This window comes from Coregonus clupeaformis, chromosome 15, assembly GCF_020615455.1.
Source record: "Coregonus clupeaformis isolate EN_2021a chromosome 15, ASM2061545v1, whole genome shotgun sequence".
NCBI classification, from domain to species: Eukaryota; Metazoa; Chordata; class Actinopteri; order Salmoniformes; family Salmonidae; genus Coregonus; species Coregonus clupeaformis.
The window spans coordinates 51,273,432-51,295,762 of record NC_059206.1 but is presented as its reverse complement, the minus strand read 5'-3'; the positions used below and the strand labels follow the sequence as shown (position 1 = coordinate 51,295,762).

Here is a 22,331-nt window from a genome sequence, read left to right as displayed (position 1 = left end):
CAGAGACTATCCACTTCTCACAGCCTTCTACCTTCACCTGTACAGGGGAGAGGCCAGGAGACAGGTTATACCAGGCAGGCACAGCTTATACCACTAGACTTCTAAGCCTATCCATTCAGACAACCCTCTTTGTTCAACAAGATACTGCATTTCTCTCAGCCTTTTACCTTCAACTGGAGCGAGAGAGACCCAGACACAGGTTAAACCAGGACACATGTTTTACCACAAACATACACCACATAAGTTTACAAAACTACATCACTGGGGATCCTCACTTTCCAGCTCCCTCCCCCCTGTCATTTTCCTCCAGCGGGTGGTGTGTGGACTGAGTAAGTACAGGCAGCTGCAACTGTAATGAGCAATGTGGCTGTGAGGAGGGTAGCAGGGTAATAACAGGTCTTAAGTGGCAGGCTGAGGGTCTCTCCTTCACTGGAGAGATAGTCCTCAGCTGTTTCAAAAGCCGTCTCATCCTCCTCCTCACCCCACCACGCCTGGAAATGAGAAGCTCGATACCAACTCCATGATCATCCAATATCACTATCCAGAGTCCTAAGGCACAGTGAGACAGAGAGCTGGGCTATTCTGTCTGTGTTATCAAAAGGGAATAGAAATTGATTCTTTGTCCTAATCTCCTAATTCTCATATAAGACTTCTGAGGTTTGAATATTAGGCTATAATCATGGTTGCTGATAGTACACATTTTACATTCCATGATACATTAAGATCACTTTATTGGTCAATTGCACACAAGGTCCAACTGACTTCCGCTTTTAACCCAATCCCTCTGAAATACACACACACACACACACACACACACACATACACATATATATATATATATATATACAGGTTTTGGAAGGTGCGGAGGGCTGTCATACATGGTCTCTTGTAAAATAAATTGTATCTCGATGAGACTAACCTGTAAACATAAAGACGAAATAAACTTAGCAGCTAATGTTAAATTGCTAAGTGGAAGGAAAATAAATGAAAAATGAGAACTACACTCACTCGCACAGCCATACAAAGAAAGCATGTACATTTGAATACAGCGGTTTGTCATGTGATTGAGCAGTCTCATGTGAGTCTGTCATGTGATGGGTGATCTGTCATGTGATTGTGTGATGTCATGTGACATGGTCTCACCCGGATCTTCTCCAGCTCTCCCTTGTTGGCCGTCTGCTGTTTTTCCAGACGCTCACTGAGCTGGGAGCAGATCTATAGGGGTCAACATAGAGGTCAAAGGTAAAGAATTTAGAACACTGAGGTCAACTCCACACACAGGGTGAATCTCAAACACCTTTCCATGAATCCTCCCTCATCTGTATGGGTGTAGTCCCAGGCAGGCCGTGGCTCCATCCTCTTACAGTTAAGTGTATTAACTCAACTACACAACACAACTCCTGTCATTAGAGGATTACATAACCATCCGCCCGGCCCTACTCTGCACCGGTGGAGTATTCGTTAGGCACCACACAGAAGAAAACTGACTGAAACAGGGAGGTACTACCTGAACTTGTCTAATAAGAAACACTAATATTCTATTGGAAAATGTCTTGCTACGGTGTGCCCTTATGAATACAACCCACCCCATGCGTCCACCTCACCGCAGGGAGGTGGATGCAGGGAGATCGATGGGAAATTAGCCATCCTAACTGGAACATTTAATCAATTTCATCACCTCTCTTTCATCCCAGAAATCCCATCTATCCCACTCCACCCGTCTGTCACCGTGGCAACACCACACACACACATCTTCATTTAGAGAACAAAGCCTGGTTCATCGCCACGACTATGGTTAAAATAGGACGGCGGAGCGATTAAGCAACACTAAAAACAGAAATTCATTACCCTGCATAAGCTACTGTAATTAACAAACAATGTGTTATTAATCAGAGAGAATAGAGACATGGTATCTCTGAGTCACTTATAGTTTAGTGGTTATTTGGAGGGAAGGGTTTTTAGCTCTGGGATTATTAAGGCTTTGTTGTGGGCAGGTTATAAATGGTTTAGATCATTAAGGCAAGACCCTTGCCTCCGCCAGACAGTCTAGCTAGCTACCCTGCCAACTAGGGTTTTTCAGGCTTTGGTCCAGCTCAGTACGAACACACCCAATGCAACATAAGAAGGGCTTTGATTACGGAATCAGGTGTGTTAGTACTGGGCTAGAACAAAAGCCTGCATATCTTCCCCAGCTCTACTTGTTCCCACCTGTTGGAGCAAAATTGTTTTGTTACAGTCTAACGCTGTGTAAAATGCTTAAGTTGAATAATACCACAGCTGTCCAGTAACCTCTTTACATACCGCACGGATGAGTGATTTATTACTGGCTCCTTATTTTTAGGGCACTAAAAACCTAGCCAGGCGAAAATCTAGTTTCCTCTGTTCAGGCTTTAAAGATCTTATCACTCCTCTATCATAGGCTGTGAGAACTGGTTAGAATCGGTTCTTGTTTGTACTATTCTTCTAAGAAAGTGGAGCCAATTACCTCTTATCTCTTTAGTAAGCTTACCTCCCCCTATGAGAGGTAAACAGCTCTTTGTGTAGATTAACTATACAAAGACTGTGTGACTTGTAAATAATCAAGTTCCTCCCCGGTATATCCGGAGAGTTAACTTCCTTGCAATTGCTTGAATAAACTCTTAAAAACTGGAAAATTAGCTCTGCCTGATCCTTGGAACGAGTTTATCCTCAACACACCTGTCTGTCTCTGTCTGTCAGCCTGCTATTCCTGATGTGTGAGCTCCAGCCTGCTGCTGGTCCCAGATCAGTTCACAGGAACCTATTAACACACTACCATACATCACACCGTCAGCAGGCCTTTTAAAACAGCCTCAGCACCACAACGGGGACCAGAGAGAAACTATTTTTAAAGAACCACATCTCCTCACCGTTTTTCTGCTTTCTGATCCGAAGAGATGCTTTCAACTGGCACATCGCAGCCAGCGGAGCTGTTACCATCAATTTGATCATTTTCTGTCATTTTCAATTTCCTATTCATATGTTTAGATTCCTGTGAAAGGTAGCTACGGCTGTTTTTAAAATAGTGAGACTATTTCTGTTGGCCCTCAGTACCTTTTGTGTAATCTAGCTTTGGTTATGTCAACTGAAGTTTGTGTTGAGGAATTAAACATATGGATAGGATGAGTTTTACTCAACAATTTATATATCAACTCCCCCACCATTGTAAAAAATATTTTGGAAGCTATAGAAATGCATTTATTAATGTCTACATTTGTTTTGCCACATTTATTATATTACAGACACCTTACAAACCTTTAAATTATATTATGTGAACTAAGCATAACAATAAAAATATAAAAATTTTCCTTAAAGTATAATTTTGGGAAATTAATATTGTTACTGTCCCCACTACAACAACAACATACTTGAATATATTTAATTTGTCATTGAAACATTTAATTGAAATACTGTAGAATTCCATTCATTCCTATGCTCCTACTGGGGAGTGCCAATATGGCCGAACGCTGGCTACAAAGCCTCGCAATGGCCAATACAGAGTATCAGCAATTCAGGGTTTATATATATCATTGTTTTTACTGTTTACAAAATAAACTGTGGATAACAGGAGGGGACTGCTCAACTCCGTTTAGGTCCACCAAATTTGGCAGGACAGCTTTTTCAGTCAGAGCGTCTAGATAATAGAACAACCTGCCAACCAGTGTGAGAGAGTGCAGTACCTCTGCTAGCGTCAAGGCAAATCTGAAAAAGTGTCTAAAGGCTCTTATGATGTCAGATACTGTAGAACCAAGGGACATTTAAACTCAGATGGAATCAGCATTATATTGTCTATTGTTGTATATTTGGATTATTATATATTTATATACACTGAACAAAAATATAAACGCAACATGTAAAGTGTTGGTCCTATGTTTCATTAGCTGAAATAAAAGATCCCAGAAATGTTGGCCACAAATTTGATTACATCCCTGTTAGTGAGCATTTCTCCTTTGCTAAGATAATCCATCCACCTTACATGTGTGGCATATCAAGAAGCTGATTAAACAGCATGATCATTACACAGGTGCACCTTGTGCTGGGGACCATAAAAGGCCACTCTAAAATGTGCAGTTTTGTCATACAATACAATGCCACAGATGTCTCAAGTTTTGTGGGAGCATGCAATTGGCATAATGACTGCAGGAATGTCCAACAGAGCTGTTGCCAGATAATTGAATGTTCATTTCTCTACCATAAGCCATCTCCATCGTCGTTTTAGAGAATTTGGCGGTACGTCCAACAGGCCTCACAACCGCAGACCACGTGTATGGCATCGTGTTGGCGAGCGGTTTGCTGATGTCAACGTTGTGAACAGAGTGCCCCATGGTGGCGGTGGGGTTATGGTATGGGTAGGCATAAGCTACGGACAACGAACACAATTGCATTTTATCTATGGAAATGTTCATGCACATAGATACCGTGATGAGATCCTGAGGCTCATTGTTGTGCCATTCATCCGCTGCCATCACCTCATGTTTCAGCATGATAATGCACGGCCCATTGTCGCAAGGATCTGCACACAATTCCTGGAAGCTGAACATTTCCCAGTTCTTCCAGGGCCTGCATACTCACCAGACATGTCACCCATTGAGCACGTTTGGGATGCTCTGGATCGACGTGTACGACAGCGTGTTCCAGTTCCCGCCAATATACAGCAACTTCGCACAGCCATTGAAGAGGAGTGGGACAACATTCCACTGGCAACAAATCAACAGCCTGATCAACTCTATGTGAAGGAGATGTGTCGCGCTGCATGAGGCAAATGGTGGTCACACCAGATACTGACTGGTTTTCTGATCCACGCCCATACCTTTTTTGAAGGTATCTTTGACCAACAGATGCATATCTGTATTCCCAATCATGTGAAATCCATAGATTAGGGCCTAATTTATTGATTTCAATTGACTGATTTCCTTATATGAACTGTAACTCAGTAAAATCTTTGAAATTGTTGCATGTTGCGTTTATATTTTTGTTCAATATATATACAGTTGAAGTCGGAAGTTTACATACACCTTAGCCAAATACATTTAAACTCAGTTTTTCACAATTCGTGACATTTAATCCTAGTACAAATTCCCTGTCTTAGGTCAGTTAGGATCACCACTTTATTTTAAGAATGTGGAATGTCAGAATAATAGTAGAGAGAATGATTTATTTAAGCTTTTATTTATTTCGTCACATTCCCAGTGGGTCAGAAGTTTACATACACTCAATTAGTATTTGGTAGTATTGCCTTTAAATTGTTTAACTTGGGTCAAATGTTTCGGGTAGCCTTCCACAAGCTTCCCACAATAAGTTGGGTGAATTTTTGCCCATTCCTCCTGACAGAGCTGGTGTAACTGAGTCAGCTTTGTAGGCCTCCTTGCTCGCACACGCTTTTTCAGTTCTGCCCACACATTTTCTATAGGATTAAGGTCAGGGCTTTGTGATGGCCACTCCGATACATTGACTTTGTTGTCCTTAAGCCATTTTGCCACAACTTTGGAAGTATGCTTGGGGTCATTGTCCATTTGGAAGACCCATTTGCGACCAAGCTTTAACTTCCTGACTGATGTCTTGAGATGTTGCTTCAATATATCCACATAATTTTCCTTCCTCATGATGCCATCTATTTTGTGAAGTGCACCAGTTCCTCCTGCAGCAAAGCACCCCCACAGCATGATGCTGCCACCCCATGCTTCACGGTTGGGATGGTATTATTCGGCTTGCAAGCGTCACCCTTTTTCCTCCAAACATAACGATGGTCATTATGGGCAAACAGTTCTATTTTTGTTTCATCAGACCAGAGGACATTTCTCCAAAAAGTACGATCTTTGTCCCCATGTGCAGTTGCAAACCGTAGTCTGGCTTTTTTATGACGGTTTTGGAGCAGTGGCTTCTTCCTTGCTGAGCGGCCTTTCAGGTTATGTCGATATAGGACTTGTTTTAATGTGGATATAGATACTTTTGTACCTGTTTCCTCCAGCATCTTCACAAGGTCCTTTGCTGTTGTTCTGGGATTGATTTGCACTTTTCGCACCAAAGTATGTTCATCTCTAGGAGACAGAACGTGTCTCCTTCCTGAGTGGTATGACGGCTGCGTGGTCCCATGGTGTTTATACTTGCGTACTATTGTTTGTACAGATGAACGTGGTACCTTCAGGCATTTGGAAATTGCTCCCAAGGATGAACCAGATTTGTGGAGGTCTACAAAAACAATTCTGAGGTCTTGGCTGATTTCTTTTGATTTTCCCATGATGTCAAGCAAAGAGGCATTGAGTTTGAAGGTAGGCCTTGAAAGCCTATCAGAAGCTTCTAAAGCTGGAATTCTCCAAGCTGTTTAAAGGCACAGTCAACTTAGTGTATGTAAACTTCTGACCCACTGGAATTGTGATACAGTGAATTCTAAGTGAAATAATCTGTCTGTAAACAATTGTTGGAAAAATTACTTATGTCATGCACAAAGTAGATGTCCTAACCGACTTGCCAAAACTATAGTTTGTTAACAAGACATTTGTGGAGTGGTTGAAAAACGAGTTTTAATGACAGTTTTAATGACTCCAACCTAAGTGTATGTAAACTTCCGACTTCAACTGTATATATATATATATATATTAATAGTGTGTTATATTGTATTGATGTATTAATATTCATTGTTTTCTGCCCAGATGAAAATGTGCTACTAGCTAAATCAGGGGCAATGGCATGTTGTACATGGTCCCTGACAAATAAACTAATAAATAGGATGTTGCCATCAGAGGCTAGAATACAGAATGGGGAGGACACAGAATGGAGAGAATAAAACCTGCACATTTCTCCAAAGCTCAGTTGTCCTGAGTCTGCACAGAACTGCCAGGACCTAGGATCAATGGAGACACTCAAGTTTTTAAATCATGTATCTCTTGACACATTCATGAAAATAGTCATGGCCTCTAAACCCTCAAGCTGCATACTGGACCCTATTCCAACTAAACTACTGAAATAGCTACTTCCTGTGCTTGGTCCTCCTATGTTAAACATAATAAATGGCTCCCTATCCACCGGATGTGTACCAAACTCACTAAAAGCGGCAGTAATAAAGCCTCTCTTGAAAAAGCCAAACCTTGACCCGGAAAATGTAAAAAACTATATCGGCCTATATCGAATCTCCCATTCCTCTCAAACATTTTTGAAAAAGCTGTTGCACAGCAACTCACCGCCTTCCAGAAGACAAATAATGTATACGAAATGCTTCAGTCTGGTTTTAGACCCCATAATAGCACTGAGACTGCACTAGTGAAGGTGTTAAATGAACTTTTAATGGCGTCAAACCAAGGCTCTGCATCTGCACTCGTGCTCCTAGACCTTAGAGCTGCTTTTGACACCATCGATCACCACATTCTTTTTGAGAGATTAGAAACCTTAATTAGTCTACACGGAAAGTTCTTGCCTGGTTTAGATCTTATCTGTCGGAAAGATATCAGTTAGTCTCTGTGGATGGTTTGTCCTCTGACAAATCAATTGTAAGTTTCGGCATTCCACAAGGTTCCATTTTAGGACCACTATTGTTTCCACTATATATTCTACCTCTTGGTGATGTCATTCGGAAACACAATGTCAACCTTCACTGCTATGCGGACGACACACAGCTGTACAATTCGATGAAACATGGTGAAATCCAAAATTGCCTGCCCTGTAAGCCTGTGTTTCAGACATAAGGAAGTGGATGGCGGCAAATGTTTTACTTTTAAACTCGGACAAAACAGAGATGCTAGTTCTAGGTCAAAGACAACAAAGATATCTGCTGTTGGATCTCTACACTGGCTTCCTGTTAAGGCTAGGGCTGATTTCAAGGTTTTACTGCCAACCTACAAAGCATTACATGGGCTTGCTCCTACCTATCTCTCAGATTGGGTCCCGCCGTACATACCTACACGTACGCTACGGTCACAAGACGTATTTCTCCTTATTGTCCGTAGGCTTTCTCCTATAGAGCTCTATTTTTATGGAATGGTCTGCCTATCCATGTGAGAGACACAGTCTCGGTCTCGGCCTTTAAGTCTTTACTGAAGACTAATCTCTTCAGTAGGTCTTATGATTGAGTGTAGTGTGGCCCAGGGGTGCAAAGGTGAATGGCAAGGCACTGGAGCGACGAACCACCCTTGCTGTTTATGCCTGGCCGGCTTCCCTCTCTCCACTGAGATTCTCTGCCTCTGACCCTATTATGGGGGCTGAGTCACTGGCTTACTAGTGCTCTTCCATGCCATCCCTAGGAGGGGTGCGTCACTTGAGTGGGTTGAGTCGCAGACGTGATCTTCCTGTCCGGTTTTGCGCCCCCTCAGGCTCGTGCGGTGGAAGAGATCTTCGTGGGCTATACTCAGCCTTGTCTCAGGGTAGTAAGTTGGTGGTCTGTTGATATCCCTCTAGTGGTGTGGGGGCTGTGCTTTGGCAAAGTGGGTGGGGTTATATCCTGCCTGGTTGGCCCTGTCCAGACCTGTCCGTCTCAGCCTCCAGTATCTATGCTGCAATAGTCTATGTGCCGGGGGGCTAGGGTCAGTCTGTTATATATGGTGTAATTCTCCTGTCTTATCTGGTGTCCTGTGTGAATTTAAGTATACTCCCTCTAATGCTCTCTCTCTCCCTTCCCTCCCAGAGGACCTGAGCCCTAGGATAATGTACCCAGTCCACCTGGTCATGCTGCTGCTCCAGTTTCAACTGTTCTGCCTGAGGCTAGGGAACCCTGACCTGTTCCCCGGACGTGCTACCTTGTCCCGGACCTGCTGTTTTCAACTCTCTCTCTCTACCGCACCTGCTGTCTCGACCTCTGAATGCTTGGCTATGAAAATCCAACTGACATTTACTCCTGAGGTACTGACCTGTTGCACCCTCTACAACCACTGTGATTATTATTTGACCCTGCTGGTCATCTATGAACGTTTGAACATACTGAAGAACAATCTGGCCTTAATGGCCATGTACTCTTATAATCTCCACCCGGCACAGCCAGAAGAGGATTGGCCACCCCTCAGAGCCTGGTTCCTCTCTATGTTTCTTCCTAGGTTCCTGCCTTTCTAGGGAGTTTTTCCTAGCCACTGTGCTTCTACATCTGCATTGCTTGCTGTTTGGGGAATTAGGCTGGGTTTCTGTATAGCACTTTGTGACATCTGCTGATGTAAAAAGGGCTTTATAAATACATTTGATTGAATACAGAATGGATAGAATACATAATGTAGAGAATACAGAAGTCAACCGTACCTGTTTGTACTCTCCTATGATGGAACCGTTCTTCTTTATCTCTGACTCTGATTTGTCCAGCTCCCGTCTGCACATCTCTTTCAGCTGTAGACAGACAGGCACGTCAACTTGATATTACATGCAGAATTAATAACTTCACCTCTAACCTGCAATATAAGGACTTCATCTCAGTCAGGACAGGAGTTAACTGTCCTTGGGCCTGTATAAAGTGTGTACAGTAGTGACACACTCAAGGAGTAGTACATACACACACACACACACACACACACACACCTCAAGGAGTAGGAAAGATGTAGTCATCAAGAGGACATCAACAAAGGACAGTGGCAACGGCAGATGCCCCCTGAGACCGTTGTACACGTAAGTGGATGTCATGAGAAACACAGTAGGTGGAGCAGCTATTGGCAGGTCCTGTGCTAGGGGCAAAGTCATGTCCTTGGAACACAGACCACGGCCACAGTACATGGGGGAGCACACCATCCCCGTCTTAAATAGACAGACAAAAGGAGAGAAAGAATACTGCTTTCCCACCAAGGTGCATGAACAGAAAAGCATTCTGATGATGGAAAAAATATTCTGCAACTCTCCGGAGGACAATGGCAGTTTACTTCAAAATAATTATTTATCGATCAAACCAACACATTCAATTCCATTGTCAGTGAACTTCTATTGTCCTTCCAAGACTGCAATATTATTTTCATTTTAAAGAGAGACAAACAGACAGAGACAGCCAGCCAGTCAGACGAACAGACAAACAGACGAACAGAGACAAACAGAGCCAGCCAGCCAGCCAGACAGACAGACAGACCTGCGCAGACTCCTCCTCTAGTCGTCTCTTCTCATCCTCTGAATCCACCAGCTTCTGTTTGGTCATCAACAGCTCCTTGTTCAGAGCGTCTGCTTTCTCCTCAGCCTGAGGGACAGTCACACACATGGGTATAGTGACAAGGTCAATTGACAATAGCTAACACAAAATGACAACAACAAACCTATCAGAGTAAAAATGTGCTTGACAGCTAAATGGGTTTTGGGTAATAGAAAGCGTACAAGCGCACACACATGCACGCCTAAGAAACTGAGTCTAAGAAACTGAATTTGGGGATAATGTGTCAGCCTTACGTTGTCCAGGTCCTTGCGCAGGGCGATCTTGCTGCTGACCAGTTCATGGGCCAGGTCATCGTTCTCCTGCTCCAGACGCATGTTAGCCTCCTGGAGACGACGGTTCTCCCTCTACAGGACAGAAGGAAAGGACGGAGGAGGAAGGTAGGAGTGAGTAGGTGAAGGAGAGAGTGAGAGGAGAAAGTAGAAAGATTGGGAGAGAGGAGGAGAAAGGAAAAAGGAGTGTGTGAGTGGAAAGAGTAGAGAATAGTGAGAGAGAGAGAAGACAGTAGCCTGTTGCCCGGCTGCACTACTGAAGCTCCCCCGATCTTCTTCCTGTTTCTCTCAACTCGTGACATATATAATGTTTAACTATGCTTGTAAATGACAACCTTTGAGAATAGCCTTGATTAAAAATGGACCTGGCTGCAGTACACAAATTCCTCTCCAGACATTCCTGGCATTACAACTACGTAATCGATAATCAAGTCCACCGGGCTGAGATTGAGACTGTGCACAAGCAGATGTTTGTGTGCACAGTCCACTTAAGAGACTAGCTCAACTCCATCACTCCAATGTTGTGTGATTACCATGCCTCTTAGGTGAAGTTAATAATAGCCAGTTCAATAGCACGACTCAAAACTAGGGGGTAAACTATCTGACTAATTGATTGACCTGAACCAGCACTTGCACTTGACCCTCCAACTCTACTGATAGCTACTTTATTGAGGAAAAATGTACTTTCTATGCCTGTGATGTGGCCGTCCCACCTAACTATTTTAAGATGAATGCACTAAGTGTAACTCGCTCTGGATAAGTGCGTCTGCTAAATGACTCAAATGTAAACATGTATAGTACCTCGTATCTCTCAATGGGAGCCTCCTGCTGCTCCTGCTGTTCTCTCATGGTGTGGTACTCCTTCTCATACTTCTTCAGCTTCTTCTGACTGATCTGTAGAGACATGGACAGACAGATGCACTGTTACTGGACAACATCTACAGTAGGTCTACAGTACACAACAAGGAAGTAAGGGTGAGGTCATTGGAAGTGTTGTGAGGGCTCCCCATAGCCTTTGGTTACAGCTCTAGGCAACAGGGTGTCTCTGATGGCAGTACTAGTCAGGTGTGTTCTGACCATAACAAGATAAATACTTGATTAGAGCTGACCCCATTTAGACGACTGGTCGATTGTTTGGTCGATAGGCTGATGGTCGACCGAGATTTCATTAATCGAGCAGCGGCAACAACAAACAATCTTAATTTCATGGTGTACAAGACACCTGTCTGATTCGCACCTGTCTGAGTGGACTGATCCATTGTGGAGGCCGTGGGGATGGCAGTCCATCACTAAGACGTGCTACTGAAATTGTATTAGAAACACTAATAAAAATGATGTTATTTTATAACAATGGGGCTTTCTCCCACATTGGATAGTGGTCGCTGTCCGCGGTTCTGAAACAGTGCGCTGTTGAATTGGTGCTTTTTCCTAGACCATGTTGCTATCTGCATAATAGCAAAGTTAACCAGCATATTGGTGTTGAGAACAATGCGGCGGAGGCAGCAGCAGAGTTAGGAGAAGAGGAAACAGCACTTGCCTTAATTGTCTAAGAAAAGTGAGGAGAGAGGAAACGGCAACTTAATTAGGTCTATAACAGTGTTTCCTCTGAAAAGATTTGTAGCAGTGGGGGGAAAAGGTCGCAGAGGGGGTTCCCTCCTATAATTTTTATGTAGAAGGACTGAGGAGCTCAGTTCTGGTCACTTTTTAAAAGGACATTCTACTCCAAAATGAATTAAAATAAGTATGCCGACACCATCTAAAATCAAATTTACACCTCCAGAAATTAACCAAATAACACATTGGTAAAATTATTTGTTAAAATTATTTTAACATATTGGGCCATGTACAGTATATAGCCTATGCATGGTCCATATTATCAGCTATGCTATTAGCAATAAACATTATCACCTTTAACCCAACTGATGCAGCAAAGAGAAAATAAATAGGCTGAAGCATGGGGTTGCCTACCTGCATGTACCCTATTGGGCTAATCATTAGCCAGATCTCAAATGTGATATTTTAACTAGTTATTATCAAATTGATTCATTTGATATCCAAAAAAACTTGCATAAACACTGAATATAATGTAGGCCTACCTGTTAAGGTACCTTAGGGTAACTCGCCACCCGGGGTAAAAAGCCCCCTGCCTGTACTTCTCACAGAAACCACTTCATGTCACAATTTTTCCCCCAACACTTTCCCTGGTTTTCACTACTCTTGCTCAACAAAAAAATAAATAATAATATAATATATATAATATAATCATAATATATAATATAATATGCCATTTAGCAGACGCGACTTACAGTCATGCGTGCATACATTTTTTTATTTTTTTTTATCAGTTTTTTGTGTGAATCTGTCTCATCACAATTTAAGTCATTCCAAATAAATGATTTTGAGGTACCAAGGCGTTGTACCCCAAGTCACCTTACAAATGACCGGTGTTACATTTAGCCCCACTCTCCCCTATGCACTCACTGCGAATTGCATAGCGGTAACGTGCTTAACCATGTTTCTGCTAAAAAACCCGGTTTAAAATGGCGCAGTTCGTGCATATTTAGGAGTTGAGCAATAAATAAAGTAGGAATGGAAAGCTGGGATTCCCCTCTTTTTAACAAAAGCCATTAAAATGCTGTTTTCGCGATTGCAGAATTTTTGTGCATTGACTGCTTGTCAGAATGCATGTTTCCCTCCCTATGGCACATATAACATGAAAGCGCCACGAGAGGAACATTTATCTAGCATAGAACACAACAACAAACCGACTAGGTAAATAGATAAACTATTCTACTATGGGGTTGTTAGATTTTTCTATTAATTACTCGTTTTGTTTGCAGAGGAAATGTACATGTGGAATGTTCTAGAATCTTCAAAATGCGCCTCAGCAGAAATATAAACATTTTTATGTTCAATATTTTTTTTGTTGCGTGGCGGAAATGATTTTGCCGTGGCGCAGCAACACTCCAAAATGAGTGCAGCGGAAACACTGGTCTATAATCAATAGCCTAACTGTTAAATGTGCCTGGCTTTATAAATCATCCATATATATCTCCAGAAATAAGACAGATCCTGCTTCTGTTTGAGTGTTTGTTTAATAGCCTACTGATTCCGTGAGCACCAAGCCTCAGCAACCACAACATGTCGGATAAACAATTTCACAATAGGAGTCATTCATGATTTGAAATGCAATCAAGCATTTTCGTTTTAAAATAAAATAAAGCGACCTTTGAATAATTAGTGTAAACAATAAATACATTTCTGAAATAGAAATTGCATTCACGAATTAATGCGACTGTTTTTAGTCTTTGCTGTAATAAAGGCTTTACAAAAAAACATTACAACAGACTCTGGTACGCTTATAATTTATTTTGTGTTGTTCAGAATGTTCTAAACGGTCAGAAAAAGTATATTGTATTCTAACAGCACCTGTTTGGCACACATAATATGCACGCAGCGCTTGCTCCTTACACTTATTTTTCTTGATCTCTAGTATTTTTCACAACTAGTCAAATGTATTCCACACATCCGACTTCCCCTTTACCTCCTGAGCATAGAGTAAACATGTTCGGAGTTTGTTATAACCAATTTATTGATGTGATTATGATATTGTATAGGTCAAACCCTACTTGTCACGTGGATGCGATGCATACATGTGTCACGTAAATAGAGCAAGGATTGAGGGAATAGGGAATGTTTTTCCTAAACAAATGAGATTTCGGTAACATAACTTTTCAGTCAGAAATGGCTGGAATTATGTTGCAGCTTCAGCAACACGGACAGAGCGATAAACACTGTTGAAGTTATGTAGTGGTCGCAGCAGCATGGAGGAGAGAGAGACAACGGGTGATAGTCACGCGTTGTCATTTTTTTTTTACCCAGCGCAGCAAATCCGAGCACAATCAAATTAATTGCGGTCAGACTCCCTCTAGTCATTTGTGTATTCATTATTTAATCAAACAGTGAGCGTAAAGCATCAGACAAGCTCAGTGCATATAGTTGACTTGATTAAAACACATAGGATGTGTCTATATATCGAAAAATACATGTTTAAAAATGTCGACCAATAATTTGTCAAAAGAACAGATGACTCTCGGTCGATAATAACTAAATAGTAATTTACGGATAAACCTGCAAATTGGTCAAGAACGAGTTACTTGTTGGTTATGCTGCATGTACAGTACTTCAATAAAAACCATGAACAACCATGCATCTGTCTGTGTGATTATCAACAGCTCTTTCAAAGCCCTGCCTTTCACTTCCCTCCACTGCTGCCCTTGTACACAGAGCAGCCGTTTCTCAAAGCACACTCAGCATGTTGTAATCAGCATGTAGGGGAGTAAATACTGTATGCTCCTTCTCCAGCAGGCAGCTAGTTGTAAATGAGGTCTATTTAGCCGGCTGTGGTTTCCTCCGGCTACGACCACAGTACAGAACCGGGTCTGTTGTGGAGGAGCAGGTCCATAATGGTCCCAGTGATGACTGCAGATTCAGCTATTCATGATACACTGGCTTCACTACACTACTGACACACCTGCTATGCTATGAGGGCTTAGTAGCTGGTGGTTACATTCTAAAACAGCATGGCCTACATGAGTTTGAATGCTAGCCTTTAGTATATGAAAGTGAGTGAGTGAGTGAGAGAATGTGAGTAAGTGAGTGTGTGAGTGAGTGAAAGAGAGCGTACATGCAGGTTGAGCCCGACCAGACACAGTGTGAGAAAGTTAGAGTGTTGAAGGCAGGAAGTGCCACATCTAGTCAGAGCCCCAATCTGTCCCAGTCTGACAGCTATTGTTCGAGCAACCATCCGAGCAGAAGAGAAACACTGGGTGACTCTAGGATCAAAGAGCCGTGTCACTGACAACACAGCACATCTCTGCTAACTGAACAACATCAGAACAGAACTGTACACACAGGGTTCACTGACACACCCTATGACATGATGAGAGTATTGTCACTTAATCAATTCAACACAGCAGCCCCAAAAATGTCCATTAGGCTATTTTTACAGAATTGTGCAGATAAAATAAGTGTGCGCACACAAGGGTGTCCGTCAGTCTGTGTGCGCATGTGATCATTATACAAAGCTTGATGGAAATTAGCATACTGTATCACATACACATGATCAACTTAAAAGGGCCAAACAGCAGTTGAAACAACAGTGTAATCCCCGCCACTGTTTTGGTAAATTGCTGAGGGATGGGGCTGGAGAAAAGTAATCACTCTCAAATTCAGAGCTATGAATGCAAGGACTGACCAAAATGATAGTTTTAACCATGTTTTGAGGCTATACAGAGCTTGTTTATGTTTGCTTTGTTTACAAACACTGGAGTAAAACAAACTTATAATTTGAGTTCTGATTGGGTACGTCAGTTAAACTAAGCTCATGAGGCATTTACAGGTTATATTCTTCAAGAATCATTAATTTATAAGTCCAAAAATGGATGTAGCAACTGCTGATAGCCCCTTTAAAAGGCCAAAAATGTCAACCTATGCAGTCAGTGAGTGAGAGTGGGAAAGCAGTACTGTAGGAAAACAGTTTGACCCCAGTGTGCCCTTTCTCCTCTCAGTAAAGCTCTGCTGTGTGTGTGTGGGTGTGTACTGCCTGTAAACAGTGGCTGTGCTAAATACTGAGTGTGGTCACTATAGTATTAGACCTGTCTCCCTCTTACTAAAGCCACAGCAGATCACTGGAAGAAAACAGCTGGTTCAGCTTGAGCTATGCAAACTCCATCAGGCCTAAAGAACAGAATAATAGCACAGTAATATCTGGCTACCTGCTTCTGTAAAGTGGTTTGTACAGAGAAAAGTGTTGGGTGGAGCAGGGTGGTTTAGGCTGGCAGAGGGGGAGAGGAGAGGTCCCTGATCATGCCACCAGGCTCTGGGATGAACTGACAGAATTTGTGACACCCTGCGGGAGGGTGGGTGTAGGTGTGTGTCTCACCCGGAGGACCTTGCCTGCTCCTCTTAGCCCTTAAGATCCTAATCCTGCTCTAAAACTCTGGGTGACCAGACCTGTCACAAAGGTCAGAGGTCATAGAGTGCATGACCTTAAGCCTGACCCCATGCCCTACCTTATAAAAGATGTGACATGAGAGGTTGACCTGTTCTAAAGCCTGGCCAAACAGAACACCTGTCTGAATCAGAGTACAAGGATACAGGTAATCTCCTACCTAATGTACTGTATGTGTTACGTAATGCAGTTTAGGATAAGCCAACCCCTTTTGAGAAAAATGTTTTTAGATACAAATACATATGTAAAGGGATAAAATCAATCTGCTTAAGCATAGACCAGAGTTACCTTCTAGGTCAGGACAGAGCACAGGTATGCAGTTTAGGATTAGCCGATACTTCTGAGAATTACTTCTGATGTTTTTAGATACAGTCCGTTTCCAAATATTTAGATACAAATCCATATAGGATGTAACATACTCTTGACTTTCTTAGGTCAGGAGAGAGCTCAGGCCATGAGGTTATGCACGTGTACTGTAGCTGTCAGTTTCTATTACAGCTCAACACTGCCTCTGACTGGTTATTTAAAAGGCCAGAGGAGGTGTGGTATATTGTTCTTATGGCCTTAGCCATGGTATATTGGCCACTCATGCTGCCAAACATGCCCTCGTAAAACTGACTATCCTACCGATCCTTGACTTCGGCGATGTCATTTACAAAATAGCCTCCAACACTCTACTCAGCAAATTGGATGTAGTCTATCACAGTGCCATCCGTTTTGTCTCCAAAGCCCCATACACTACCCACCACTGTGACCTGTACGCTCTTGTTGGCTGGTCCTCACTACATGTTCGTCGTCAAACCCACTGGCTCCAGGCCATCTATAAATCACTGCTAGGCAAATCCCCGCCTTATCTTAGCTCATTGGTCACCATAGCAGCACCCACCCGTAGTCTGCGCTCCAGCAGGTATACAGTGGGGAAAAAAAGTATTTAGTCAGCCACCAATTGTGCAAGTTCTCCCACTTAAAAAGATGAGAGAGGCCTGTAATTTTCATCATAGGTACACGTCAACTATGACAGACAAAATGAGAAAAAAAAATCTAGAAAATCACATTGTAGGATTTTTAATGAATTTATTGGCATATGATGGTGGAAAATAAGTATTTGGTCAATAACAAAAGTTTCTCAATACTTTGTTATATACCCTTTGTTGGCAATGACACAGGTCAAACGTTTTCTGTAAGTCTTCACAAGGTTTTCACACACTGTTGCTGGTATTTTGGCCCATTCCTCCATGCAGATCTCCTCTAGAGCAGTGATGTTTTGGGGCTGTCGCTGGGCAACACAGACTTTCAACTCCCTCCAAAGATTTTCTATGGGGTTGAGATCTGGAGACTGGCTAGGCCACTCCAGGACCTTGAAATGCTTCTTACGAAGCCACTCCTTCGTTGCTCGGGCGGTGTGTTTGGGATCATTGTCATGCTGAAAGACCCAGCCACGTTTCATCTTCAATGCCCTTGCTGATGGAAGGAGGGTTTCACTCAAAATCTCACGATACATGGCCCCATTCGTTCTTTCCTTTACACCAGGGGTGTCAAACGTACGGCCCGCGGGCCGGATCAGGCCCGCAAACGGGTTTAATCCGGCCCGCGAGATGATTTCCCAAAAACAAAAAAAAACAAAAAAAAAAACGTCTTTTTTTTGGTAAAGTATAAAAATGCGCTGCAATTTTTCAAGAAAATAAACTGCTGTTCCAATTACGTCCACTGGATGGCGCAATAGCAATTGTGTTAAGCAAGCAAACTGTTTATACCGGGGCAGAGCAAGTAGGTCAAGCACGTGCAGCCAATGACCTACTTTGTTTTGCCCGCGATATTTATTACGGCTTCTACTTTTAACATGATGTGCTTTGGCACCCTCATTGCCCCAATATGTCTCTGTCAAAAAAGAGAAAAGTGGACGCAGAGTGCAGAGTGTTCCAAGAAAAATGGTCATCCTATTTATTCACGGAATTGAATGGGAAAGCTGTATGTTTGGTGTGTTCAGAGCATGTTGCAGTGCTGAAAGAATATAACCTTCGTCGCCACTATGTGAGTCTTCATGCCGACAAATATGACAACTTTCAAGGACAGCGGAGATGAGAGAAGGTGAATGAACTGTTGGCGAGTCTGAAGAAACAGCAGTCTGTGTTTACTCACAGCCGAGACATCAGTGACGCTGCATTGAAAGCTAGCTACCTCATTGCTAATGAAATCGCAGTGGCTTCAAAACCATTTAGTGAGGGTGAATTTGTAAAAACATGCATGATGAAGGCAGCGGAGATTGTGTGCCCTGAAAGCGGCAGGCTTTTGCAAATATCAGCCTGACAAGAAACACAGTTGCAGACAGGATTTCCGATCTTTCAGTGGATTTGGACAGCCAGTTGAAGCAAAAAGTAAAGTCATTTATTGCGTTTTCGTTTGCAATTGATGAAAGCACGGACATTACAGATGTTGCACAACTGGCCATTTTCATCCGCGGAGTTGATGACACATTGACCGTCACCGAGGAGTTCGTGGAGTTGGTGCCGATGACAGATACAACGACAGCAGCTGATATTTTTACCGCACTCGTCGGCGCGCTGGACAGGGTTGGAGTGGACTGGTCCCGCGCTGTCAGCCTGGCTACAGATGGTGCGCCCTCAATGATCGGGAAAAAAGCAGGCGTTGTGACAAAGTTCAGAGAGAAAGTGCAATCTGCAAATGGAGGACGTGATTTTTTGACTTTTCACTGTATTTTGTACCAGGAGGCTTTGTGTTGCAAGTCATTAAAGATGGATAACGTCATGAAGGTGGTCATCCAAACTGTTAATTTCATCCGATCCAGAAGCCTGAATCACCGTCAGTTTGACAGCCTTCTCAGAGAGAAAGACCACATCTATGGCCTACCATACCACACTGAGGTAAGATGGTTAAGCCGAGGTGCTGTGCTGAGGCGTTTCTTTGATTTACGAGAAGAAATTGAACAGTTCATGGAAGAAAAGGGCAAACCAGTGTTAGAATTTCATTCCGCAGAATGGATGCAGGACCTTGCATTTATGGTGGATGTTACAGAGCACCTGAATAACTTGAACAAACAGCTGCAAGGGCGCAACAAAGTTGTCACGCAGTATTATGACAGCATACGTTCTTTCAAGTTGAAGCTGTCATTGTGGGAGACGCAACTTGCCGGTGGTGATGCAGCTCACTTCCCCTGTCTGAAAAATGTGTGCGCGACCCAACATGTGGCAGACATGAAGCGGTTCAAAGATAAAATAACGGGACTGTTACGGGAGTTTGAGCAACGCTTTCAGATTTATGTTTATATGTTTTTATGTTGATGTGCTATTGTTTTTAATTGATTTTATTTTATTTGTATATTTAACCTATTCTTGACTCTGTGGTTCTTGCACTTGTTTGGGGAACAGGATTTCATTATTTTTATCTACATTTCTGCCTGAGAAATGACACCCTGATATAGTTCTGTGATCTGTGAAACAGTTCTGTTAATCACTGAGGCATTGTGTGTTTGTGTGTTCTTTTTCTTTAGAATTTTCAAATAAACTTGACGTGTTTTATGATTAATAGTGATGTTGTGCTTGTACTATTTTGGACACACTGTCCTCAGGCTCCAGCTTTATGTTGTATGTTGATCGTATTAAAACAAAGAAAACAATCTGAAGTTGTTGTTTTTAAGTTATATATACCATGATTTTTCCGGTCCGGCCCACTTGGGAATAGATTTTCCTCCATGTGGCCCCTGAGCTAAAATGAGTTTGACACCCCTGCTTTACACGGATCAGTCGTCCTGGTCCCTTTGCAGAAAAACAGCCCCAAAGCATGATGTTTCCAACCCCATGCTTCACAGTAGGTATGGTGTTCTTTGGATGCAACTCAGCATTCTTTGTCCTCCAAACATGACGAGTTGAGTTTTTACCAAAAAGTTATATTTTGGTTTCATCTGACCATATGACATTCTCCCAATCCTCCTCTGGATCATCCAAATGCACTTCAGACGGGCCTGGACATGTACTGGCTTAAGCAGGGGGACACGTCTCGCACTGCAGGATTTGAGTCCCTGGCGGCGTAGTGTGTTACTGATGGTAGGCTTTGTTACTTTGGTCCCAGCTCTCTGCAGGTCATTCACTAGGTCCCCCCGTGTGGTTCTGGGATTTTTGCTCACCGTTCTTGTGATCATTTTGACCCCACGGGGTGAGATCTTGCGTGGAGCCCCAGATCGAGGGAGATTATCAGTGGTCTTGTATGTCTTCCATTTCCTAATAATTGCTCCCACAGTTGATTTCTTCAAACCAAGCTGCTTACCTATTGCAGATTCAGTCTTCCCAGCCTGGTGCAGGTCTACAATTTTGTTTTTGGTGTCCTTTGACAGCTCTTTGGTCTTGGCCATTGTGGAGTTTGGAATGTGACTGTTTGAGGTTGTGGACAGGTGTCTTTTATACTGATAACAAGTTCAAACAGGTGCCATTAATACAGGTAACGAGTGGAGGACAGAGGAGCCTCTTAAAGAAGAAGTTACAGGTCTGTGAGAGCCAGAAATCTTGCTTGTTTGTAGGTGACCAAATACTTATTTTCCACCATAATTTGCAAATAAATTCATTAAAAATCCTACAATGGGATTTTCTGGATTTTTTTTCCTCAATTTGTCTGTCATAGTTGACGTGTACCTATGATGAAAATTACAGGCCTCTCTCATCTTTTTAAGTGGGAGAACTTGCACAATTGGTGGCTGACTAAATACTTTTTTCCCCCACTGTATCTCACTGGTCATTCCCAAAGCCAACACCTCCTTTGGCCGCCATTCCTTCCAGTTCTCTGCTGCCAATGACTGGAACGAATTGCAAAAATCTCTGAAGCTGGAGACTCTTATCTCCCTCAATAACTTTAAGCATCAGTTGTCAGAGCACCTTACCGATCACTGCACCTGTACACAGCCCATCTGAAATTAGCCCACCCAACTACCTCATCCCCATATTGTTATTTATTTTGCTCTTTTGCACCCCAGTATCTCTATTTGCACATAATCTCTTGCACATCTAGCATTCCAGTGTTAATACTATTGTAATTATTCTGCACTATAGCCTATTTATTGCCTTACCTCCATAACTTGCTACATTTGCACACACTGTATATATATTTTCTGTTGTATTTTTGACTTTATGTTTTTACCCCATATGTAACTCTGTGTTGTTTTTATTGCACTGCTTTGCTTTATCTTGGCCAGGTCGCAGTTGTAAATGAGAACCTGTTCTCAACTGGCTTACCTGGTTAAATAAAGGTGAAATAAATAAAAAAAATAAAAAAAATATACCACAAACCCTAGAGGTGCCTTATTACTATTATAAACTGGTTACCAATGCAAATGATTGGTTAAAACCACATTTCAGCCGGTGTCTATTCCATAAGTTACCACCGGCTAAATCTATGACATTCAAATGCCTATTTACTCTGCTCCATCTGACTGCGCAATCCACTGTCTCATCAGCCCAGCCAAGCAATTTATAAACTTGATCTCCACTATAAAAACATCTAGACATTATCTCATTTTCTTTTAGACTAACATTTAATTTTCAACAGCGGAGATTTGTATAAACCTTGATGTCTGTCTCTCCGACATTTGCAACATTGTTTCAATATTCAAATTCGATCTCCAGCTGTCCCATAGTAATGAACGTGTCGGGAGTCGGGATGACACACAGGCAGGCAGCTTCTCACAGCCAGTCGAAATCATGAATCAGCATCATTTTTATGGCTATATACAAAGAACTATGAATAGAAAACAGGTTAAACGAAACGAAGTGAAGCTAGTTTGCGGCCTTTTCAGCTTCAGTTTGAAGTGATTGTGTTAGCTGTGTTGTTGGCTAGCTCCTCTGAACAAGTGTCCTGACGAGAGAACACATTTTCTACGCCAGGTGAAATTGCGCATCATTAGCTCATTGTTATGGATGTTTTC

At 42.4% G+C, this 22,331-nt stretch overlaps 1 protein-coding gene across 4 annotated transcripts in view; it reads right to left on the bottom strand.

Annotated features, from left to right (window-relative positions):
* Positions 1 to 22,331, bottom strand: part of LOC121582857 (rab GTPase-activating protein 1) — a 142,620-nt gene that overhangs the window by 2,840 nt on the left and 117,449 nt on the right. For all 4 annotated transcript variants that reach the window (XM_041898996.2, XM_041898997.2, XM_041898999.2 and 1 more), the window contains 5 exons: positions 11,191 to 11,283; positions 10,354 to 10,464; positions 10,043 to 10,147; positions 9,235 to 9,318; positions 1,144 to 1,215 (listed from right to left, as the gene is read on the bottom strand). In XM_041898996.2, the coding sequence (XP_041754930.1) occupies positions 1,144 to 1,215; positions 9,235 to 9,318; positions 10,043 to 10,147; positions 10,354 to 10,464; positions 11,191 to 11,283 (465 nt within the window). The remainder of the gene's footprint in view (positions 1 to 1,143; positions 1,216 to 9,234; positions 9,319 to 10,042; positions 10,148 to 10,353; positions 10,465 to 11,190; positions 11,284 to 22,331) is intronic.